Genomic DNA, 24,936 nt, shown 5'->3' with positions numbered 1-24,936 from the left:
CATGGCACATGTAAACTAATTACTAAAATTCTGCAGCACACCAGAAGATACATTTTTTGCCAATCTGACAAAAAATTGATGTGATTTTGATTCATTCACACCTGGCAGCTGTTGTTGTGATGGCTGTTGTCATGTTTTAATTTGACAACGTAAGGGAAAAGAGGTCAGTGCCCCTGACTAAATAGTCAGATACTGCATGTTCTAAAAATTCTTGGGTGCACTGGTTGAAAATCGCTGGTTGAGGTAAATTTTTTTGTACGCGTGGGTGACTTCACTCACTGCTGATTTCATTGTCAGGGTAATATACATGTTGCCCTCTCTGCTGGGAATTCTTCTTCCTCTCCCCCAACCCCAGCACCAGCCTCTATATACTCAGGCCAGATAACAGCGGTCCTGGTACCCAACAGCACCCCCTTCGCTGCCCCAGACTGGATGGGTTACCTCGTAGTGACTTTCACACTTTCGCTCCTGTAATTGTCCATGTTCACTTTTCTGTGAAGGCTGGGGCCTGGGTCTTAATCACAGAGCCTGTACAGGGCGTGGAACACAGTCGGTGCTCAATATATGCTTGTTGTGTGGATGATGATTGGATGGATGGATAATTGATTAATTCTGAGCTCGGAAAAAACTTGCTGTCCTGTCCAGGGTACTATAAATGGTCGCTCTTCCCAACCAGAGAGGTGTGCAGATGGCCCTTCCTGAGGCTGATTATTCTGATTTTCCAGAGGTCTTCAAGATTGCTCTAGTTCTCTGCAGCCAGAGCTCCATTACCCCAGGGGAGACAATCCCACTCCCAGTCTCACATCCTTGAATCCAAATAGGAAGGCACATGGGGTGGTGGAATGTATACCAGCTTTGTAGCTGGCCTGGGTGACTTCAGTTTTCTCAATTGTAAGATAAAGATAACATACCTATTTTAAAAAAGTGATTTGAGTGAGAGAGAGAGGAAGGTGGGGAGGGAGGGAGGGAGAGATTAGACAGATATGGATTTGTTTTTCTACTTTGATGCATTGATGGGTTGCTTCTTGTATGTGCCTTGACCAAAGATTGAACCTACAACCTTGGCATATTGGGATGACACTTTGATGCTTTAGCCCACTGTGCTACCCAGCCAGGGTTATACCTACTTTTAATTTTACAGTAGCTTCAGGGGCTGAGACTCTTTTTCCTCTTTGCAGGAGGTGGAACTTTTCTCTTGGCAGGGTCGGGTCTGGGTGTCCAGAAGTCCAGCTTCACCCAATGGCCCTTTCTTTGGAGCTGCCGTGCTTTGGCCCATTGTTAGCTGTGTTGGGTAATTCTGTTCCTGTGTACACTTGTCCACTGTGTGATCTGTGTTTTTCTTTTTAGTCTGTTTTCTTGCCTTTTGCTAACAGGATATTTTACCTCCTGTGTCTTCAGTCCGTCTACTATACTAGTCAGCCAGCAGCACATATTCAGGGACCTCTGTGAACAGACAGACTACTGCAGTCTTTGTGTCCCTGACACTTGACCTTAGTGACTTGTATGTAGTAGGTGCTTCAGTAAATGTTGACTGGATGAATGAATGAACCCAAGATAAGGTTCCAGACTCAGCTTGGCTGAGAAGGGCACTGTGTGTTTTCAGCCCTCAGGGTGGTGGGGGGCTGCGGAGGGCTGCGGAGGGCTGCTGTGGGCTGCTGCAGGAATCAGTCCGAGGGGCGTGCAGACAGTTCCTACTGAGTCTACTAAAGCTGCTTGTGGACTGTGAAGGACTTCAGATCTCTGTATATTTGTCTGAAAACTTTGGTCACATGCAGTTTTTCCTGGTATTAGAATGACTGACTTTATGAACTTGTGGCTAATGAGGTAGAACAGCCAGATACTGGGCCCCCAAACTGATTTTTGCTCCTTGAACTTTATGCTGGGAAGCTGGTTATCTCTCCCGGAGGGGTTTTCCCAAGAGCCATTTTAAGTTCATGGTGGGGAAACTTTCATTTCACGTCCCACACTCACAGCAACACACAGGCCTCAGTCAGAGCCGTGGGGTCCATGTGAACTTTGGAACAACCTTCATCAGCAGTGAGGAAGGTAGAATTCCGTGCTGCTTTGATCCTCAGGGCTCTTCGGGGGTTCACCCGTGGTCTCTTCATTTATCTGTTCTTTTTCTCTCTGCTTCGGAAGAGCCTAGAGGAAGTGGGGGAAGGAGCCAGGGACAGTGAGTCCCATCCCTGGATGTACACTGAAATTACATAGGGGGTTTGAAAAAATACTCACAGTGCCCTGGTCGGGGAGCTCAGTTGGTTGGAGTGCCGTCCTGTACACCCACAGGTTGCTGGTTCGATTCCTGGTTGGGCCACATGCCTGGGTTGTGGGTTCAATCCCTGGTCAGGGTGTGGTTGGGGCATCTGTGGAATAGACTGATGGGCGTTTCTCTACCCTGCCCCCCCCAAATCAATAAATAACATATCCTCTGGTAAGGATTAAAAAAAGCTACTCATGGCCTCTTCTTCCTTGTTCCCCCAACCAAATAAGTCTGTACCACTGGGTAGAAGAAGAATGGGAATGGCTTGGAGAATGTGCATTGAAGAGGCAGAAACTTGCTGCTGAGGAGAGCTGATGGGGACTTGGGGAATAGAGCTTCTGAGTTGTCACTGTGCTTTAGGATCACCTGGGGAGCTTTGAAAACGTACTGATGCCTTGGTTCCACCCCAGTTTCCAACTTCATTGCCTGGGTGGGGGCTGAGCACTGGACTTTGTTAAAGTTTGTCAAGTGAGGCCAATGTTCAGGCAGGATAGAGAAGCGCTGAAGTAAGTGGAGGGTTTAGGGTTGTTCTGTGATTACTGAAGGCAGCACACCCATAGCCAGCAGGTCATCGGACTTCCCTGGGAAACCCTGCCACAGACTGCCTGCATCAGGACTTCTGAGGTAGACTCCTAAAGCTGTAGGTGATTCTGATGCTCACTCAGGCTTGGGGTCCTGTTTCTGAGGACCTGAAGTGGACCTTGCTGAGCAGACCAGAAAGGATCCAGTGAACAAGGACCAGCCAGCCAGCTTTGAGAAGGAAGGGAGCAGATGGAGGGGCTGAATACGAGACCCTCCTGGTATGCACTGCCTGCTTGCTCCATGATGGTGCAGAGCCACGGTGACTAAAGTGCTGACTGGGTGTCAGGAGGCAGAGTACAAGGATCTGATTCAGTGACCCCCAGGGATTTGCTTGGTGTGTCTTCTTGCCACATGCTCTCGCCCATGATGCCTGAGTAAGCAAAATGCTTCTCTAACCAGAAGAGGTAAGAGTCTGAGCACCATCTGCTCTCTGAGAGTTGTAACAGCACCTCGGAAAGGATGGAAGAAACAACACCTGAAGGAAGCCAAGAGGCGAAAGTGTATTTCACCATTTTAAGGTGTGTAGAGTTAGGCATCCCAAACAAAACAGGCAGTAGAGAAAAGGAGGAAAAACTCAAACTGTCTGAGGCTTGTTCAGAATGTACATCTATCCTTCTGAGGAAACCGCAGTGGTAGAGTGTTCTGGACATAGATGGGTGTGAGCACGCCTGAGCATCCCAGTTAGGGAGCTTGGCTGCCCCTGAGCGAGGTGACTCTGAGTATATTATATGAAGATCAGCCTAATGCAGAGACGTGTGGTTTTTCTCGAGCAACATAGGATGAAAAGCTTGTTCACACCCGTTAAGCCCCACAGATTGCCATTTTTCTGCCAGCACTGTGGGATGAGTGGCGTCCCTGGTCAGAACACACCTGAGATGTATTACTGGTGACTTCAAAATTCAAGACGGTGAAGTGAGTGTCAGGTGGAATTTCCATCTCACTGTCATTTGAAAGCTGTGTATGCGAAGGAAAAAAACACAGATCGAGTGTCTGGCTGTAAATGCCAGGGTACCGGAAAGATAGACTCTGGCAAGGGAAGGAGCAGTTTCCTAGGGCTAGAAGAGATGTGTTTAATAAGGCTTTAAATTGAAATTTTAAAGGAAAGGAAAAAGGCCCTGATAGGAAGAATAGAGATGGAAGCGTTGCTCAGTAATACACTTGGAGAAAATAGGAAAGAAGATTGGGAATGATGTTTTTGGGCTCCTATCTATAAACACTGAAGACTAAACATATTTATTTGATTTTACTTTTATTACAAGGAGGAAACTGTTTCATATTTGATTAGAATATGACACAAAAGAGTATATATTTTGTTAAAAAATGATGGATTTGCCAAAAGACCTGAGATTAATGTAGTATAGCAGAAAGAGATGGGTTTGTATGACAACCTGCTGTAATAAGGAATGCCTGCTCCTCTGAGCAAGGTCATGTTTTGACTCTTTTGACTGTGGTGAGAGGGAAATTTCGGGATACTGAGATGCAGACCTGTCGAAGGATTTTACTTCCCAGTGAGTGTAACGAACAGTCCCACCCAGCGCCACTTCCAGCTGTGCCTGCAGGTCAGTTTCTTAGAGCTGAACGGAAGTTACAGGTATGTGCCCATCTCTTAGAAAGTACACAAGGACACAGCCTCTGTTAATCCTATCTGCTTACCTTGGGAAGAGGAATTATTACATGGTGTTTTCAGAGGTTCTCAGCATCCACTAAAGGAATTTTCCTGAAGGTCTCTCCTAGTACTAGTGCATAGAAATAAATTCTAATCCTGAGCAAGAAGCATGGTGAAGAGAGCAAGAGGATAAAAGCAAAAAGAGCCAGGAATGATGTCCCTGGGGACATAGACAGCACACTATCGGATCAAGGGGAATACTTTGCTTTCCTAATAAAGATGATAAAGTTTGTACAAAGGGAAAAATATGGTGGTGATGGAAGCCTCAAGTCCCTGAGCATCTTTTACTAAAGTCAGTTGCATTCCATTAAAAGCAGTACCTGTACACATTTAAAAAAAATGATTTATTATGGAAAATTTCAAACATATCTGAGAGTGAATAATATGATGAATTTCCAGGATTCATGAATGACAATCAGCATTGTTTTATCAACACTGCAACTACCTGACCCTCGACCCTCGCCCTCAGTAGAGGTTATTTAACATAACCAGGGGAAATGTGGAATCCTTGTGAGGATGCGACTATGCTTGTTCCTAGAAAAAGAAATGCTAGGTTCCACTGAAATACACTCTAAATTTTAGGCAAAGAGGTTGCAGAAAAGTTCAGGGCAAAGAATTAGCCTGGGATTGAAAAATAAAAAGACCAAGAGCTTCTTTAAAATGAAATTATTATTATTTTTATTATGTACTTGTTTTTAGAGAGAGGGGAGGGAGGGGGAAAGACAGGGAGAGAAACATCAATGTGTGAGAAGATACATCGATCTGTTGCCTCTCTCATGCCCCCAACTGGGGAACCAGGCCTGCACCCCAGGCATGTGCCCTGACCAGGAATCGAACCAGCAACCGTTCAGTTTGAAGCCTGGCACTCCATCCACTGAGCCACACCAGCCAGGGCTAAAATGAAATTCTGATAAAATAGTTGAAAATGATCTTACTTAGGAAGAAAAGGAGAGTCATCTGAAGAAACCAAAGTGATTGAACACATTGCTTTTTGATGAGCTTATATTTTTAAAGACAAGATATACAAGAGCTGGTGAAAGGTGACATAACTAAGATGAAATAAAAGGGTGACCCAGAACTGCAAGAAGAGTGTCCTGAAGCGTGATGCCCAGAATGAACTAAGATCTGAAGGACAGACTGAGGGCAATCAAAGGCTCTAGCAGGGGTGTCCAACCCACCACCTGTGGGCCACATCTGGCCCAGGATGGCTATGAATGCAGCTTAACACAGAATCATACATTTATTTAAAACCTTTTTTTTTTGTTGTTGATCACTATTTGTTAGTGTTCATGTATTTAACACGTGGTCCAAGACAACTCTTCTTCCAGTGTGGCCCAGAGACGCCAAAAGGTTGGACACCTCTTCCAGAGCAATGTTCAGAGTGAGAATAGCAAGGGCATGGAAGTTAGGTCTATGAAAGTAGATGGTGGTGAGAAAGAAGAAGGCCAGTTCTATTTTTCTTCTACTTTTTCCTAACAGAGGATTACTAATCTAGAAAGGGTTTAATAAAAAAACCAACAGGCTGTCCTGGCTGGGTCATTCACTTGGTTAGAGCATCTCCCGATACACCGGGGTTTCGAGTTCGTTCCCCTCAGGGCACACCCACAGTCAACCAGTGAATGGATAAGTAAGTGGAGCAGCAAATTAATGTTTCTCTCCTCTCTGTCTCTCTCAAATCAGTTAAAGTTTAAAAGAAAACCAATAGGCCAACAGATCTAGGCCAACAAAAAGGCAAGACGAAGAGAGTTAAGGAAATAGTGATACATGTCATTTCTTTAAATATTTTGAGCTGTCCACTTGCAGACAAATGGAAAGGATTTATAATGATATGAGATGATAGAATCACTACCACGCATCTCCAGGATCTTGGAGAATAGGAAGGGTGTAAAAGGAAGCTGTTGAGTGACATATTCGTTTCCTATTGCTGCTGTAAAAAATACCACCAATTATTGGCTTGAAACAACACAAATTTACATTTTAACTGCTGCACAGGTCAGAAGTCTGAAATGGGTTTTGCTGGGCCGAAGTCAATGTGTCAGCTGTGCTGAGGGGAGAAGCCATTTTCTTGCCTTTTGTGGCTTTTAGAGGCTGCCCACGTTCCTTAGCTCATGGCCCCCTTCCATCTTCAAAGCCAGCTGTAGCTAGTCAGGTCTTTCTTGCATCACGTCACTCTGACACTGACTCTTCTGCCTCCCAGGGCCCTTGTTCTGTCCACCACAAAGGGTAACCTGTGATAAATTTCTTCCCCCAAAAGAAAGAGAGGTGGATTCTGAGCATTCTGCACTGATAATTTGAAGTTGATTTCTGCCCAAATTCTAGGCTTACTTGATTAGCAAAGTATAAGAAGAAGGGAACATCTCTAGGAACCTGTATGGATTCTCTAAAAAGAAGCCATGCTCAGCTAACTGTACTGTTTGTTCAACTCTAATTTTTATTTAAATGTAATATACACCAAGGAACAGTACATATTATAAGTGTACAGCTTGATTAATTTTCACAAATTGAACACATGTGTAACCAGCGTCTGCATCAAGAAGAGCAGCCCTCAAACCCTTCTTGTGTGACTCCCAGTCACTCCCTTCTGCCCCGCCCCCTCCCCCCACAAATGCACACGAAATCACTGTTCTGATTTCCAGTAGCATAGATTAGTTTCACCTGTTTTTATACAAATAGATATAAAGGGTATGTACTCTTCTGTGTCTGGCTCGTTCACTAAATATGTTTGTGAAGTTCCTCTGTATTTTTGTCTGTAGTTGTAGGTGGCTCATTCTCACTGCTGTTTAGTATTCCTTTGTACTGATTTAGCTACTGTTGATGGACATTTGGTTTGTTTCTAATTTTTGACTATTACAATGGTCATGAACATTCTAGTATAGATAGGTATTAATTTTATTTATTTGATAGCATCATTAGGTTGTTAGAACGGAGACATGTGTGCAGATTTCAGAGAGGTTCTTGGCAAACTTTCATAGTATTCTTTTCTTTTTCATTTAAATTTTTAAATTTATTTTTTGAGGGAAAGAAACATCAATTTACTGTTCCATTTTTTAATGCATTCATTGGTTGCCTCTTGTATGTGCCTGACCAGAGATCAAATCCGCAACCTTGGTGCATCGGGACAACACTCTGAGCAACTACGCTACCCGGCCGGGGCTCTCATGGTGTTCTTGCTGACCAGGTGGAGAAAAGTGGACTAGATAAAAGGGTAGTTTGGTGGATCCTTGATTTACGTTCTAGAATAATTCCAGCATAGAGGAAGGTCTGCGGTGATAGATTATAGGGCTCTGCCAATCCTGGGCAACATTTTTATCAGTGACTTCCAGTGAAGTTAGTTCAAATGCCGTCAATTTTGTATTTGAACTTGAAGGCATTAGAACTGACAAAATTAAGGTGGAAAAAATCCACTTCTAGATTATGGGAATGATTCCTAACAATTCACAAAGGAATGTAAAGTGCCATGTTTGTTTGTTTTTTTTAAAAAAAAGTCACTTTTCTAGTCCCAAAAAGGGGGAGAGGGAAAAGCCCATCAGTCTGAGGTGGGGCAAAAAGGAGCTGTTGTTGGCAGTGAGTTCAAACTGCAACCCCACAGTCTGTAAAATGTCTGTGGTGTCCAGGGAGACACCGGCAGCGTGAAGTGCCGTGAGTGCAGAGGAGAGGACTGCGAGGGTGAGTTGTCTAGAAGTCGCATTTGTCACGCCAGAGGCTGAAGAGATTGGGCTTTTAGCCTGAAAGAGGGAAGACTCAATGGGACAGCATGTCCATGTCTCATGATGAGAAGGGCCTCAGGGGGAAGCAGCTTCCTTGACTCTGTGTAGCTCCAGAGGAGAGGCCTGGAATTACTGGGTAGAAGTTGCGAGGAAGATATTTTGGCTCACTGGAAAGAAGAGCTATTGATTTCTTTAAAAATGGAATGAGTTGTCTACTAAAGTATTGAGGTTTTATAGTCCCTGGGCATTTGAAACAGAAAATGGGTTCAGTAGCATCCTGTTTTGTATGTTACATTGTATGTATTTAAAACTAGTGGTGCTGGGAGAATTGTAGGTTTACCATTCTTTTTCAGGGACTTCTTAGTTTGGGCATCTAAACTGTAATAAATCTGGGCATCTGATCCTGAGTGGATCTGCAAGCTTCATTCTGTTCTGGATCAACCTAGGTGGTTGCTCTCCTGGCTTTTAGTTCCAGAGGTGATGCTGGGCCTTAGTGCTAGAACCAGGCTCCTACTCCGGGAACCTAGGGAGGCTGGGTTGGATGACTCATTCAGGAGCATCTCTTTAGATGCTTATAGGAATGACTTCTTCGTAGCTTCTCCTTTCTCCAAAGTAGGTGTCAAAGCAGGAATGAAACTGACCCTTGGCCAAGGGTCCAAAGTGATTTCAGGCTATTTCCTGTGGACTTGGGCCAGTGTTGGGTGGAGACCGAATTGTACCTGGAGGGAGGAGGATAGGGCATCTCTGTCCTTGAAGTTAACTTGCAGCTGCCTTTATATTCTAACTCCATGTTCCCCTCCTTTCCCTGCCTCTGAAGCAGGAGGTTGGGCTCCACCTCAATAGCAGTGTCCTTGGCTGGGCTCTGGTCAGCTGTATCTGCTGGGGGTGGGGACGAAGAGCCCAGTCAGCACTGTCACTTCCCATACCCATTTCCTCTGTCATGGCCAAGAGGCCCTTGAGGAAGCAGGGTGTGGGAGAAGGTGAGGGCTTCTCTTCAGGCAGTTCTTCTGCTTTTTTGTTTCTTCCTTCTTCTTTCAAACCAACACCCCCAACCCCTGCCCCATGCTCAACACAGAGAGCAGATCACGGCAAGATGGGGGACTGAGAAATAAGGTTGGGTGTGGGGGGCTGGTGGGTAAAAGGAGGAATACAAGTGGATGGATATGGGTGTAGAAAAGCAGTAGGGATTAAAATGTGAACAATCTATGTGTTTTCATTTCAGAATTTGTTATAATAAAAGATGATGAGCTGGCTTTTGCCTGCCCACTTGCCTGGCACAGGGCTGCAGACTGACTGAACCAGAATGAGTCCCTTAGTCTCTCCCAGTTTGGTATTGTGACCCACGGTTACTCTGAGGGCAAACTGTGAATTTTAATTAGGGGATCCCATTCTTTTGTGGCTGTGGCACCTCAGTTGTCCCTGCTGTTTGTTCTACTTGCATGACAGAAGCAGAGCTCCAGGGGTTAGAGATAAGGGTTACAGGAGGAAGAGAAGGGGCACCAGGGCTGCTGAGTGGCTGGAGGAAGAAGTCCAGTGGGGAGTAAAGGATGGGTGACTGGCTGAGGAGGAGCGACAGATCTGAAAGATTTGGGGAGGATGAGATACAGGTACTTTAGCCATTTTGTAGGGTGCTTGTGGAGAGTGTATGCTTGTGTCTTTAATTATTAACTAAGCACTGGGATGGCCTGGAGTTATGGGTGCATTTTTGCCCAGCTCTATGATAAGATTTGATTATTTATTGTCTTGTTTATTAGGCAGAAAAGCACGTGCTTGTATGAGACAGGAATGTCCCCTTTCTGGGAAGAGCAGAAAAGAATTTGGGCAGGGAGTAGAAAAGGAAGGGTATAAGAACACAGAGAGACAGACAGAATAAAGGACTGCCATCCTGAGAGGCTGGTCTTTCCTGCTTCTCAGGATAAGTAGCCTCAGGTGAGTATAATGTGGCCAGGACACAACAAAATGGGGGAACTAGAGACAGTGAAGGACACACCACTGCCAGAACTGAGACAGCAAGTACTTCCTGATTATGTTGGTGACCTGAAGCAAGCAAACCCAGCACTGGCCTCACTTTCTCCACTGATAAGGCAGGCTGACTCTGACCTTGCCCTGGGAACCCTTGGGAGGACTGTTAAGCCATCCTTCCTGTGCTCCAGGTGCTGAGCTGGGAAGGAGGGAGCAGTGGCGGACATTCACTCTGCCACAGTGGGGAAGCTGTGGTGTGCATGCTTCCTGCTTATTTAAGAGGCTGGTGGGGGACTGAGGAACATCCTGCTGAATTTCAGAATTGTTTCTTTTGACTTTATTCCCTGCCACATCCTGGGGTTCTTATCAGTTAACCTCACAGCATGTGCGGGCTTCCCATCTTGAATTTCTTCTGAGGTGGATTGTAACTTTTTGTGGGAGGTAATAGATTTCTCTGAGGTTGTGACAAAAGTTGTGGACTTTTTTTTTAAAAAAGATTTTATTTATTTTTTAGAGAGAGGGGAAGGGAGAGAGAAAGGAGGAAACATCACTGTGCTGGAGAAACACTGATTGGTTGCCTCTTGCATGCCCCAAACTGGGGACCTGGCATGCAATCCAGGCATGTGCCTTAATGGGGAATTGAACTGGTGACCTTTGGTTTGCAGCCCAACCCACTGAGCCATGCCAGCCAGGGCTGGACCTTTCCTTAGAAAAAGGCATATACTTTGGATGTATCTACATAACACTTTATAAAGAACATCAGGCCTAGTGGAAACCCTAGGTTAAGAACTCTGGCTCTGAAGGGATTGCCTCCATGTCAGGGGAAGGACTTGAAGAATGTCTGTGGCTCTTGGGTTTTCATTGTCTGGTCAGGAAAAATGCCCTGTCCCCATTTTGTAGGAATCTTGGTTCCAACGATCTTTCCAAACACAAAACAAGCAGCTGAGCTGGCAGGCAGTAGCAGGAAGTCTGGCCTCCATCCTAATCCTTGGCCGCATGTCCTGACCTGCTAGCCCAGACACTGGATAAGTCGTAACAGCACTCGTCAAGGTTAATAGAAATACCACAGCACCGTGCTACTGGGTCCTGGAGCCCAGATCGGAGGTAGGGGGTGGGAAGGGAGGAGAAACCGTGACTTTTCAGAGACAACAGCCTTAACACACCCTAATTCCCTAGAGCTAAGTTGCCTCCCCTTGCTGTGAGCATTTTTGTATGTAAGGAAATCCAATCACTTTGTGTCGCTTGTTTGTCATCCCGCTGAGGGGTGTGTGTGTCTGTGTGTGCCGCTATGCACACAGGTGCTCGGCAAGTTCCTTTACGTGCTGCTGGTGAGGACGTCCTGGGCAGAGGTTTCCAGTGCAGCGCAGGTCTGACCCAACACTTGTCTTTGGCCACAGGTCTATTTAGTGACTGGTACTGGAAAAATTACTTGGAAGTCAAAGGCCTTCTGGATAGCACAGCCAGTTATCAATTGGTATTATTTTTCTTTCAGGTCTCTTAACTTTCATTAACTGTGCCTATGTCAAGTGGGGAACAATGGTACAAGATGTTTTCACCTATGCTAAAGTATTGGCTCTGATCGCCGTCATCATCGCAGGCATCGTGAGACTTGGCCAGGGTGAGAAATAGTAACATCATCATATATCTGTCAAGCATTTTCTACAAGTCACCTTCCTCTAAGTGCCATTTGTGCATTATCTAATTTGGTAGATCCTATTATTCCTGTTTTATAGATGAGAAAACTAAATCTACAGAAATAAGTATCTTGCCTAAGACTCTAGCTGTTAAGTAGTGGAGCTGAAATCTGTACCCAGTTACTGACCCTAAAGCCCGTCCTTCACCTTCTATGTGTGCTGCTTCCCGGAGGGGGCTGATCATGGCAAAAGGGCTGCCAGCCATTCACTGGGGGATAGCTTTTGCTGGCTGTGAAGCTCAATGCTGTGGCTATGGTAGAAATGAACTCCTTGTACCCAGTCCTCTCGTTTCCATGTCTGAACACCTACTCTACAACTACTCTGTTGACCTGGGCATATCGAGTCTGGCCTTTCCTCCACCCTGTGTCAGCTCAGTTTGGTGTTAGAAAGGGAGAACAGAACTGCATCACTCCTGTTCTCCAGTCCTTCTACTCCTAGGAAGCCACATTGGGGCCTTCCTGTCAAGATCCCCATGCCGTACCCTGCAATCTGCCCATCCCTGCTCCTTCACTGACCCCTTGCTGCCAAAGGTGTTCTAAGCCACTCACCTCCTGTTAGCCATATTCTTCCACTCCTTTTCTGGATTACTTTGAAGTTGGGGAGTAGGTCACTAGTCCTGCCTTCCCATGTTCTCTGGGTTCCAGGAGCCTCAACTCACTTTGAGAATTCCTTTGAGGGTTCATCATACGCAATGGGTGACATTGCCCTGGCACTGTACTCAGCTCTGTTCTCCTACTCTGGCTGGGACACCCTCAACTACGTCACTGAAGAGATCAAGAATCCTGAGAGGTAGGTACCTCACCAACTTTTCTCAGGCAATGATAGCCATCATTTACTGCGCTTCCACTGCATGCCAGACAGCATACCACAACCACTGAGTGAGGTTTTCATCAGCCCCATTTTATAGATGGGAGGCCTGAGGTCCAGAAATGTAACTTGTCCGTGATCACAGTAATCGCTGAGAAGTGAACTTTGTGTATGTTTAAAAAAATTTTTAAGAGGCCTTTTCCAAAATTAAAAAGGGCCTTTTTACATTTGCTTATTCATCCCTATATTAAGGCAGGTTGTACCATGTGGTCGTGTATGCTTCTAATACAGAGATTTTCCTTGATAGGTCTTTCACACACCCTTATCCCCACATGGACAACTTAAGTTCATAGATTCCCAGAAACCTTTCCTTTCTTTCTCAAATTCATGGCATAGTTTTTTTTTTTTTTTCATTCAAAGGTGTCACCTCACCATTGTTACTCTAAATTACCTTCTAGTCCTGCACAGTGAAGAGCAGTGGATGGGGATTCAAAGGGTCTGGAGCCTCTCTTTCCACTGTTTTGTTGGATGACCTTGAGGAAGTCCATCTGTCTGCTTTTTTCTCTCTAATACAGGGGGTTGAATTATATGATCTCTAAAGCCTCTCCTGGCTCTGAAATTCAATGATTCTGGGAATTGAGACTTAGGAGGGAGTGGGATTTCTATAAATTTTTAGCTAAAAGAATAATAAGTATTTTTCAGCTTTGAGAAACAAATACTCCTGGTACTCCTCCAGTGTTGCAACCCTGGGGGTGGGGGGGAGATAATAGAAGCAAGATGGGGCCTGGGTGGTGTTTCCACCTATCAGACAGAAGCTGAATGACTTGCGAGTGTTTCTTCCACCTCCTCCCTGCAGTCTCATTGTGAAGTGTTACAAAGATCATGGCTTCATTTGGGGCAGGGGTGTCCAATCTTACTGTGTCTCTCTGTACCACACTGGAAGAGTTGTCTTGGGCCACATATTACATTGACACATAATCACACAACTTGTCATGTTTTAAGTAAATTTATAATTTTGTGTTGGGCCACATTCACAGCCATCTTGGGCTGCATGCAGCCTGCAGGCCCCAAGTTGGACACCCGTTGCTAGAGAGACCTTAAGAGGTCTTTGCATCTTTCTCTTGGTCACGGGTCAGGATGATACTCAAGCTTCTCAAACTGAGTAGGGGTTGGGGTGGGCGTATTTCTCAGGTTGCTTGTTCAGGTACAGATTGTTCTTCTTATTAAGGGACTATCTTATTCTAGTGACATGAGACTTTACAATTTGCCTCCGTAATTTCTTATACAATATTTCTCAACTGTAAGATAAATTTGTCAATATTTACATTTTTTTTCAATGTTCACAATTTCAAAGAATCCTTGCTTGGATGTAAAAAAAACCCCAACCAACCAACCTCACCCCCCAACCTCCCATCTTCCTTTGCTACTATGATGTGACACACTTTTTTGCATAGTAGCCCTTTCTGCAAATGTGACATTTCTCTCCCTTGATGCCCTTTAATTATTAAGAGTTCAAAGCTTACGTCACTATCCTAGGTGGCAAAGGCACTGGGGAAATGATGCAAGTGTGACAAGGTCTAAGGATTAAAGAAGAGATGGGGATGCAACTGTGGGACTAATGTATCTATTATTCTATTTGGCTGTAGGAATCTGCCCCTCTCCATTGCCATTTCCATGCCCATTGTCACCATCATCTACATCTTGACCAATGTGGCCTATTACACCGTGCTAGACATGAGGGACATCCTGGCCAGTGATGCTGTTGCTGTGGTAAACAATCTGCACTAGCAGAAGGTTGGGGGTGTTTGTGGGCTTCTAGGTATAGTGCTGCTCTTCAAAGTCCCAGAAAAGGGAGAGTCCTTAAAAGGATACTGGGATACAGGACCTGCAAGGAGGTCCTATTACCACTGTTGTGGAAGGGTTGGGTTCCAAGTAGTGGGAATCTGGGGGCATGCCTGTCTATGCCTTTCACCCCTAATGACTCTTTTCCTTAGACTTTTGCAGATCAGATTTTTGGAATATTCAACTGGACAATTCCACTGGCAGTTGCATTATCCTGCTTTGGTGGCCTCAATGCTTCCATTGTGGCTGCTTCTAGGTATGAGTGGTATCTTTTACTGGTATTTTGAAAGCTATGGCAGAGGAAGGTAAGGCTTATAGGACCCAGACTTTAGTCACTGTGCTCCCCAAATGTCATTTACAACCTCTGTGCTCGTTTCCACCAGCAGCATCTAGTTCTTACTAATCTCAATACTGAACTTCATCCCATATTATCCAAACTCTTTTGAGGGGATGGCAGAGAGGGAGGGCTGTGTGTCACATAAACTAGGCCGTACCCATTGCCCCACAAGTTTCTCAGCTTCTTCTATCTTACTCAAAATAGGCTTTTCTTTGTGGGCTCAAGAGAAGGCCATCTCCCTGATGCCATCAGCATGGTTCATGTTGAGCGGTTCACCCCAGTGCCTGCTCTGCTCTTCAACGTAAGTGATCCCCAGGATAAGGCTGAAAGCCACATGGTGGGGGAAACAAGTAACAGCAGATACAACTGTCCTAGCTTCCTGAAATCTCTCAAAGACATTCTAATGGAAAAACTACTGACAAACATCTACTGTGGGCAAGACACCGTACTAACTGCTGCAGCAGTGCTTAGGAGAGAATTTACCTTCCCTAAGGAATGGTAACCTCCTTTGGTTCAGAGTAAGGCATAAAACACATCAGATACATTGTAATGATATTGAGTGATGTAGTGTTTAAGCAAAGAATATATCACTTCCGTGGGGGTAGAGGGTGAATGAGAAAAGACTTTGATTAAGCGTATTCAAAGTAGGTTTTTACAGCTAGGGTTGCAAACAGGAGAGACAGGCTTCAGGTTAAGGGAAACAGCATCAGAAGCTTCTGAGGTAAAGCAGTGTGGAGTTAAATGCAGGTTGGAACCATTATGGGGAGGCTCATAGACCAAAGATTTTTGAAGAACCGTTTTGAGCTCTGCTTTATAGGGGGTTAACTTGGCAAAGGCTTTAAGAACGCACAGAAACCCCCTCCTCCCCAAGGCTATTGACTTAATATCGGGTTGGCCAAAAAGTTCATTTAATTTTTTCTGTATGACGGCTCTAGTAGTGCTTAGGTATATTTAACTTTATTCAAAACAATTTTGTTAAGATTGTACTTTGATAGCTGTCGTATCAGTGTGCATTTAAAAAGAAACATCAAAATTGGTGAATTTTTGTGTAGCCATTTTAATATTGAAGATGGAAGATGATGCACATTTTTTGGCACATTATGCTTTATTATTTCAAGAATGGTACAAATGCAACTGAAACACACAAAAAAGATTTGTGCAGTGTATGGAAAAGTTGTTGTGACTGATTGAACACATCAAAAGTGGTTTGCAAAGTTTCTTGGTAGTATTGACATTTTAGCCAAGTAATTCTTTGCTATGGGGCTGTTTTACGTATTGGAAGATGTTTGGCAGCACCCCTGGCCTCTACCCACCAGAAGCCAATAGTGGGAGATAGTGGACATACTCAAAATATCCAAGTTAATAAAGTGATTGGTGAAAATGAAAAATGTATTTTACTTTACAGAAAAAACTAAAGACCTTTTGACCAACCCAAGAGAAAAGGAATGAGGTATTGAAACTCAGGTGCTAAAGAGGGTGGGAACAGAAAAACACAGATGGGGAGACTGAGGACTTAAGAGGAGGGATTTGGTAACAGGGAGTGAAAATCCTTAAGTAACAAAGGGCCTGAAGAGCTGACTTGTGCTTACAGGGTATCATGGCATTGGTCTACTTGTGTGTAGAGGACATCTTCCAGCTCATCAACTACTATAGCTTCAGCTACTGGTTCTTTGTGGGGCTCTCAATTGTGGGTCAGCTTTATCTGCGTTGGAAGGAGCCTGATCGACCTCGTTCCCTCAAGGTAACTCAACCTCTAACCTACCTGCTCCATCTGTTTTGAAGATGCTTATGAGATGGTTTATTCAGACTTTTGGTGGCAGTGTGCTGAGATGGAAGAAATGGGAAGGCAGCTCAGTGCTCTGATCTTCATTGGAGGTGGGGTTATTTTGGCTGTCAGTCCTGACCTGTTTAACTTCTAGTTGTTTCTTCTGTGCCCTTAGCTCAGCCTTTTCTTCCCCATTGTCTTCTGTTGCTGCACCATCTTCCTGGTGGCCGTTCCACTTTACAGTGATACCATCAACTCCCTCATTGGCATTGGCATTGCTCTCTCAGGCTTGCCCTTTTACTTCTTCATCATCAGAGTGCCAGAACAAAAACGACCTCATTGCCTCCGAAGGATTGTGGGTAAGACTTGGATCGTCAGGTTGACTTGGCTAATGCCACCCTCTCCCCCCCCCCCATTTTTGTCTTTTCTGCAAATCTTGTCCCAAGTCACCTTTGCCATAGCCCCTTCCTGTTGTTAACTTTAAAGTTTAACTGAATTGTCTCCTCTGGCCCAACCTCATTCACTGCCACTTTAACTCAGTCCAGTTGACCTCTTCTGAGTTTTGATTCAAACTTCTCTTTGTAGCATCTGCCACATGGCACCTCCAGGTCCTATGTATGTCAGTTGCTGCAGAGATGGATTTGGAAGATGAAGGACAGATGCCTAAGCAACAAGATCCCAAGTCTAACTAAATAACATCCAGAATCCTGAGTAGTGAAAAGCAGGGGCCTTTTGTTTTCTACTGGCTGGAGCCAAGGAAATGAAAAAGGAAAGCCTGCTTCTTTGGGGGCAGCTGTCCAGAAGCCTGGTCTAGGCAGCTTCACCATTTGAACTTGGTTTTTGAGGGATAGACTATAATTTATTTGTTTTGCTACATATTATTCCAGATTTTTAAAAAGGGATAATAAAGCAGACCATGGTAGGATCATGTCAGGTGTGGGCTTTTTTGTTCCAGGAGCACATTCCCATGTGTTAAAATATTCATTCACCCATGGGTGTGCCCACCCACTCATTTCCTTTAAAAGAGCCAATAATGCTCCAAACTTCCTGTCTCCTTTACAGAGACATGAAACTGTATAGGTGCTGGACAATAAAAGGGTTTTATGTTCCTAAGGTTTGAGTCACTTCATTTTATATAGTCTCTGGGGCAGTTCTTATTAGCCTGGCAGGAAGGCTAAAAACAATCTAATGCTTGAAAGTGTCCAAGTATTTCTTCCCTCTCAAGCTAGTTACTAAAGGCTGATGCAACCAATCTCTATACCTAAGCTGCTGCAGTGAAATGTTAAGGTTGTTAAGTGATAGAAACTACCACTCTGAATTTGAGCACATCTTTGAAGGACATTTTAGAAGTAATGTTGGGGTAAATGAACATGGTTACTCACTTAGATATAATCTCAATTCATCAGCCATCCCTCTATGACTGGTAAGGTAAATGTGGCTGAACACACATCTACAGGGTGGGGCTCTAAGCTCTTGACACCAGGCCACTACACTGAGACACTTCCAAAGAGCATGGGCCATCAAGAGCAATCACCACTGACCTGTTCTTTATCTCACTGGAGTACACAATCCAGCTCTCCATTTAATAAGTACCAGGAAGCAACATATAGTACAGAGGTTGACTAATTCCATGGATGGGAAGCTCACTTGGCTCCCCAGTACTCTTTAACTTGGATGAAAGAGTTTATAGTGGAATCCACGTTTAAAACGAACATCTCCATGCCCCAGTTTCTCAGTCTGGGGCAAGGGCCCAACATCGAATCTTGTTCTAAGACCAAGTCTTTAGAAAGGCAGAGTTAACATCAGAACGAGCAGGTAACAGAATTCAGCCAAGTGTGTCTCGCCAGGGCTGCTTTGGCTTTGGTTTGTCACTGCTGCTGTTAGAGGTGTTGGGAGGGGGATTTTTCCCATGTTGCAGCAAAGGGTTGTGGGTGAAGGTCTGTCGTAAGGGACCTGGGGGAAGAAGAGAAGCTCAATGAATAAAGGAAAGGGAAAAACAATGACAGAATTTAGCCTGAAAGGATTATTTACCCCTGGCTGCTAGCTCCAAGTGATTCTGCATGCGCCGTTCACGTTCTTGTAGCTGATGGGTAATTTCAGCATTCTTCCAGCCTACATAACAAAGAGTAAGATAGTTGACCTCATGCTTGTTTTTAGACTACTTTCCCCTGGTCCTAATTCCCAGAGGATAGGACCTTACCTCTTCTGAAGCTCTTTAGGAAGTTTTCTCGTGGAGGTAATTTGCTGGAGTCATGCACAACACGCTGGGGGATTTTAAGTGCAGTGCGTACAGCTGGAATCCGGAGGCAAGCCACCTGGACCAGGGAAAACATATTTGAGGAGAACCAATACACGAACACTGCCTGGAAGAGAAGGAAGAGAAGGTTCATCCCTGGTCAGCTTGCTGGGCTAGCTGGAAGGACTTGAAGCCAGCCTGGAAATCATTACCCACCGAGGGAAAATGCACTGTTATGGGCAAGACTGCCAGGGGCATCACTCTCATAACATTTCTCATCCATTGAAGGTCAGCACTTTGCACACCAGTCTCAGCACCTAGCTGGGGGGGGAGGAAGGCAGAGGAAGAGTAGCAATTTTAGTGACTATGCTCGTATTTATCACTCGACTCTTACTTCTCTAGGGAGAAACCATTATAGCCCTAATCCCAGTTCACTTCGCAGACTTGGCACTTGGCCAACCTGGGCTTACCTCAAGAACACCCCACATTGTAGCAGTGACTACCAGTGGCAATATGTAGGTGGGGTCAGATAGTGTGAGATCCTGGAACCACCAGAGGCCACCTGTCTGTAGGCTGGGCACAGGAAGGTTGGCCATTTCTCTCAAGGCAATGAAGAAGGAAATGAAGATCGGTGCCTATTACACAGGATAAACAGTGTCAGGACCTCTTATCAGAGTGGACAAGTTTGTTACACCATTATTGAAAACCATGTATAATATTACCACCACTTGCTTTTTGGGGGTCTAGGGCATGGGAAACAGAAGGTAATCTGAAACAGAAGGTTCAGGATAAAATAAGAATGTAAATGTTTTTGCTTACCTGAGTCAGAGGTAGAATGAGAGGTTTGAAGAGTTTAATATCATGCTTTTTCTGATACGACATCATCTCTGAGGAGGCCCTGTAAACTGTAAAGCGAGGGAAATTAGTGGTTGGGCAGACAGTTACATTGGTGGAGGTGACCATCCTCCTTAACTGGCCCATGACATTTCTAACTGACCCTGGCCAGTCACTGGAAGCATATCAGGGACAGTCACCTAATGGCCCAAGAAGCAGGCAAATCTTTAGGATGTGCCCCACAGTAGCAACTCCTGACTTAGACGATCAGCAGAATGTCAGGAAAAGTGTAAATATGCCCCTCTCCCACACTCGTTCTGTAATTGACTCACACTCAGCATGGTCTCCCGCCAACTTGGCCTCTCTGACTCGAGTGGAAAACTTCTGGATCTGTGGCAAGTGGTTGTGGATTTTGGCTGCCTCTCGTTGGCCCTTCACAATGAGAGGAAACACCAGGCAGCGGGCAAAGACTGTACCTGGAAAATACACACTAGGATTGGAGTAAAATTAAAGCAGTTCAGCAGCTAGAAGGTTGAAGATTTTTAGGTTTTCTCTTATTCTAGTTTTTCCCACACTGTGACTCATACCCAAGGGGCCCAAAACAAAGGGTAGGAGTAGGAGTTAGTTTCTTCAAGGCTCAGTCCTCTGCTTTACCATCACAACAGTCTAATACTAATTTCTCTAAGCAATTAACCAGGAGTCTCATTTGTTTCCTTGAACAAAAGGTGATAGAAGTTACTTTTCTAGATCAATGGTTTGCAAACTTTTCTATCATCAATGGAACATTCCTTGTCCCCCAAACTCTTAAGTGTAGTCCTAATATACTTATATTTTAATGGATAAAAATAACCTGGCTATAGGATTAAGTTCTGGCCTTTGCTCTGCTCAGAGGTACCCTTCGAGAACTCTTGGGTTCCCAGGTATAAAGTTTGAAACCTTCTGACTCAGAAACCTCTAAACCAGGAGGTAATATGATGTCCTACTGCTTAAGCTCCTCCTTATTTCTTTCCTGCCCCCTAAGATTTTTAAATTTTAGAGAGAGGGAAAGGAAGAGAGGGCGAGAAACATTAATGTGTAGTCGCCTCTTGCACGCCCCCTACTGGGGACCTGACCCATAACTCAGGCATGTGCCCTGACTGGGAATTGAACCTTTTGGTTCACAGGCCAGCACTCAATCCACTGTGCACACCAGCCATGGCTCTTTCCTATTTCTTTCATTACACTTCATATTTCCTGATCATTCCAACAAATATTTAACTTATGGTATCTATAGACAAGTGAGTGTAGGCTAAAAAGAGATGGGGGCTGAGGGGAGATATAGGTTTAGGCTTTACCAACATAATGATGGATGGTGTGCAGTGGAAAGAGGGGAGCAAAAGATGGAACCCAGAATACCAGCACTGGTATTCTGGAGTAGGTAAGGTACTGGGCAATGGAGATGGGAAAAGTGTGGTCAGAAAGACAGGAAGAGCCCTGGCTGGTGTGGCTCAGTTGGATGGAGGAGCATCATCCTGTAACCAAAAGGTTATGGGTTTGATTGCCAGTCATGGCACATGCCTAGGATGTGGGTATGATCCCCAGTCTAGGCACATACCATAGGCAACCAATCAAGGTTCCTTTAAAAAAAGACAGGAAGAAAATCAGAAGACTGTCATAAAAGCCAAGAAATATTTCTCAAAATCTAAAGTGTCTAACACAGAAAGATGAAGTATAAAAAGAAAAGTGGATTTAGCAATGATGTGACTGGCAGAATAAAGTGGTACTAGTAAAAGTTAGATTGCTGAGGGTCAAAGAGTAGAAAGAAAGAAGCAAGTCCATTGGATACAGAATATTCCTTTAAATAACAGGTATGAGTCATGGCTGGTTTGGCCCAGTTGGTTGGGGCATCATCCCTTAGCTTAACCAAAAGGTTGCAGGTTTGATTCCTGGTCAGGGCACATATGCAGGTTGTGGGTTTGAACCCTGGTCTGGGCACATACAACCCCATGTCTGGGTGTGTGTGGGAGGCAACCAATTGATGTTTCTCTCTCTCCCTTCCTCTCTTTCTAAAAGCAATGAAAAAGTATCCTCTGGTGAGAATTAAAAAAACAAAAACAAAAACCAACCAATCAACCAAACAAACCCAACAACACCACAGCTGTGAAGGAGGGAGAGACAGAAGAATAGTTAATGATGAACTAAGGATAAAGGGAAAAAGATTTTCCTGCAAGCACATGATATGCTTGAGCATGTTTGTACGTTCAGACTAGGGCAGTAAAAGGGAGAAGCTGAAGACACAGGGAGATGAGGGATGATTGCTGGAGCACGGTGTAGGAAGATACAGAATTTGAAGCACAGTTTTAGCCTATAAGAGGAGCAATGCGAGAGAGTGTCTTCCCAATTTTGGGTTGAAGTGCTTGACCAGACCTTCTCTCCTAACCCAGGGAAGCTTCATCATTGCTAACAAGGTCCCCTTATTCTAACCCCATGCTCACATTCAAATATTTACATTTTTTGAATTGCAGATGTTCTAGTGATTTTACAAGTCCTTTAGGAAATACAGGTAGAGTGCATATATGTATAATGACTGTTTACCCCTCATTTGAATCATGTTTTCTCTGACCCCTTAATCTTCTGCAACTATTTCCTGATATCCTCACAAAATTGCATTCTTTAAAGTTCTGTCTCCAGTTCCCCATTTCCTCTACCCTTGTCCAGGATGCATTCCTCTTACATGCAGCAATGGCCCCCCACCAAGGTAGGCCTATGTTAACATGCATAAATTCCAGGAGGTTCTGGATCAATCCCACCGGGGTGTATGACCCCAGCCCTAGTTCACTGAAGGTCTGTTCTGCAGCAGCTTGGACTACATCTGCAGTCTCTCCAGAAGCCACTTCAGTTATTGCTGTGGGTGAGGGAGTTGCAGGAATGACTGGAGGGGCCTGAACCTGTGCAGCAAAAGGAAGCAATGTGTAATATTCAGTATGGGACACAGAAATTGAGGGTCTCCTTACGATAACCAGTACTAGGTTGTTCCCTTGACTCCCTACTTCTCATTCTCCCAGGTTAGCCTACATATCCACAGAACTCAGCTCTTAAAAAGGACATTTTATTTTGCCCCCAAAGGAGGAAAATAACTCACTTGTTTATAGTAAGACTTCATTAAAGTTATTTCTTGTATCAGTGTTTTCCAAACTTCAGGCATTGTGAGTGTCACTGGCATGCACACACTCAAACTGTTATACTCATAATTTTCCTTAAAACAACTCAGTTTTGAAGACAAAATATCTACTTGGCCTAATCTTAAGAAATATCAATAGCCATGAAATCAGGTAAATGATGTAAAAGTCACATGTTTTCTAATACACACACACACACACACACACACACCCCTGGAATCACACTTCATATCACCATCAGTGGCTTGGCCCCACTCTGGGAAACAATGGTATGTATGTAACATAATTCTCTCCTCAATCATTCCAACTGATCTGAAAATCTATTCCAAGCAAAAATGCTAGCATTCTGGGGAACTGTATGGAGTGCGGATAAGAACTCTCCCCCACATTCCATTTCCCCATAGTCAAAACAGAATAAAAACAAAAAAATCAACCAAGAAGCACCGCTTCTAACACTGCAGGGACGAAAGGCGTCTTACCTGGGCTTCTGCAAACGAGATCGCAGAAATACTGAAGCCGCGCGGGCAAGGGGCCGCGAGGAGGGCATAGCGTGGGCGCCCGCAGCACCAGCCGACTGGGAATAGGACCCCAACTGTCCGCGGTTTCCGGGGCAACTGAGAGGGCCCTGCGACGCTATGAAACTGCGCGCAGAAAAGGAGGATGAAGCTCTTTCATCGAGAGTATAAGTCGCGTATTACGCCCATTCTTCCCGCCCCCTCCTCCGCAAGAAGCAGGCAGCCCGCGCAGAAGGCTGGCCCTAAGGCATGCTGATCTACTGCAGGCCCACCCCGGGGCCCAAAAGTGGAGGCTGAGGTTCCCTTGGCAGGGGTGAAGCCTGTTCCAGGAACAGACAGATACGAGGCCGCTGAGCCCGCGGGGTCGAAGAAGGTAACCCTTCTGTGTCCTCACGGGACCCGAGGTCATGGGAAGGTTTCGGTGAGCAGGTAAGCGTCTGCTCACGACTCCAGAACGAGGGGACCCTGGCTGGGGTCACAGGGATACGGCAGCATCTCGACATTAGCCCTGGCGCAGCCTTACCTGACGCTGGGGCCGTAGCAGGCGGAGAAGCTCCCTGCGCCCGCACAGGAATACCACCGCCATTTTGACGGGAAGAGGACTTTCCTTTGCGTCTGCGCACTCAGAACTGCAGTCTCGCGGGAGGAGGCCCTTTTGGAAATGGGCATGAAGCCTGCGCTGTCGTCTAGATCTGATCAAGGTGGTAAAGGAGGCTTGGAAGCCATGTTTGAAGTGGGTAAGAAGACGCTAAGGTCCGTATTTACAAGATCCTGCAGAGAGAGAGTGTTTTTAAAAGATTTAAGAGCCGCCTAAGTGGCCACAAACTGGAGAGTTTTGTTACGTGTCTAAAGCCTCAGGACAGTCTTGGCTATGCTTGGCGTGGATTTCTTTTTTCTTGCCCAGTGATACTTGATTCTTATTGCTAGATAATACTGTAGTCGCAGATCCAGTGCAATTTGAGGGTAGTCCGGAGTCTGACAGGAATTGAAGAAAGGCAGCTTCTAGTAAAAAATTACCTTTCAGGTGAAAGACAGTGCTTTAAGGGAGGTTCCATCTTCCCTTTTTCCTTCCTTAGTGGAGTTGCGTGAGGAGCATCTTATGACTAAGGTGACAAATCTAAAGATGAAAAGCTAATGTGTTGCAGGTGGTTGTATGGAAAGATAGAAAACCCCTGCATACTTGGTGATGTGATGTCATTGAGCTGCTGCATCAAGCTGGAAACCACCTATCTCTAGACCTTGTTGTGTAAAATAATTAAAAGTCTTTACTCTTATGTCTGTTGCTTGGGTGTTTTGTTTCTTGAAGTTGATAGCATTCCTAAAGATATATGAGGGGAAGTTACTTTCCTCCAAAGAAGAAAGTACAGCTCAGAAAGGTGAAAGTTGATTATATTTGAACCCCTACAAAGTCTTTCAACTACAAAGTGCGTTTTGAATGACAAAGTACAGAACATTTTGGGAAAGATACAATAGCTTGAAATGATTTCAATCATTGCTATTTTAGAATGGTTATGAACATAGCTGACAAATAAAAATAATAGGCAAAGAAAGAGACTATAGATTTAGTAATA

At 44.8% G+C, this 24,936-nt stretch overlaps 2 protein-coding genes across 5 annotated transcripts in view; one reads left to right on the top strand and one right to left on the bottom strand.

Moving 5' to 3' along the window:
* Window positions 1-17,735, top strand: part of SLC7A7 (solute carrier family 7 member 7) — a 34,188-nt gene extending 16,453 nt beyond the window's left edge. For both annotated transcript variants that reach the window (XM_045841106.1, XM_045841104.1), the window contains exons 4-11: window positions 11,670-11,795; window positions 12,516-12,660; window positions 14,325-14,448; window positions 14,673-14,776; window positions 15,062-15,158; window positions 16,449-16,598; window positions 16,798-16,981; window positions 17,208-17,735. In XM_045841106.1, the coding sequence (XP_045697062.1) occupies window positions 11,670-11,795; window positions 12,516-12,660; window positions 14,325-14,448; window positions 14,673-14,776; window positions 15,062-15,158; window positions 16,449-16,598; window positions 16,798-16,981; window positions 17,208-17,314 (1,037 nt within the window). In that variant the 3' untranslated portion in view covers window positions 17,315-17,735. The remainder of the gene's footprint in view (window positions 1-11,669; window positions 11,796-12,515; window positions 12,661-14,324; window positions 14,449-14,672; window positions 14,777-15,061; window positions 15,159-16,448; window positions 16,599-16,797; window positions 16,982-17,207) is intronic.
* Window positions 17,736-18,169: 434 nt separating this feature from the next.
* OXA1L (OXA1L mitochondrial inner membrane protein) lies at window positions 18,170-24,003 on the bottom strand. Of its 3 annotated transcripts, none has more exons than XM_045841107.1 (10): window positions 23,889-24,003; window positions 23,330-23,491; window positions 22,406-22,619; window positions 20,025-20,168; window positions 19,678-19,763; window positions 19,329-19,493; window positions 19,075-19,179; window positions 18,823-18,985; window positions 18,654-18,734; window positions 18,170-18,575 (listed from the first exon to the last, which is right to left on the bottom strand). In XM_045841107.1, exons 1-10 carry the CDS (start codon window positions 23,949-23,951, stop codon window positions 18,448-18,450), a joined length of 1,311 nt encoding a protein of 436 aa, XP_045697063.1. In that variant the 5' UTR covers window positions 23,952-24,003; the 3' UTR covers window positions 18,170-18,447. The 3 variants fall into 3 exon arrangements, with proteins under 3 accessions (XP_045697063.1, XP_045697064.1, XP_045697065.1); XM_045841108.1 differs by having other exon boundaries at window positions 18,823-18,937; XM_045841109.1 differs by lacking the exon at window positions 19,075-19,179 and having other exon boundaries at window positions 18,823-18,937.
* Between the last annotated feature and the right edge of the window lie 933 nt (window positions 24,004-24,936).

Source organism: Phyllostomus hastatus, unplaced genomic scaffold (genome assembly GCF_019186645.2).
Source record: "Phyllostomus hastatus isolate PE091 unplaced genomic scaffold, TTU_PhHast_1.1 phas_contig_348, whole genome shotgun sequence".
In the NCBI taxonomy this organism is placed as follows: Eukaryota; Metazoa; Chordata; class Mammalia; order Chiroptera; family Phyllostomidae; genus Phyllostomus; species Phyllostomus hastatus.
Note: the sequence above shows the minus strand (reverse complement) of the source record. Positions and strands in the feature narration are given on the sequence as shown.

What these genes read in the sequence shown, in the direction of transcription:
- OXA1L (XM_045841107.1), bottom strand. Translation starts at nt 23,951, where the DNA reads ATGGCGGTGGTATTCCTGTGCGGGCGCAGGGAGCTTCTCCGCCTGCTA. An exon ending in TGCTACGGCCCCAGCGTCAG is followed by an intron (nt 23,492 to 23,888) that starts GTAAGGCTGCGC and finishes TTCTGCGCGCAG; the next exon opens with TTTCATAGCGTCGCAGGGCC. An exon ending in CAATGTGGGGTGTTCTTGAG is followed by an intron (nt 19,180 to 19,328) that starts GTAAGCCCAGGT and finishes CTCCCCCCCCAG; the next exon opens with CTAGGTGCTGAGACTGGTGT.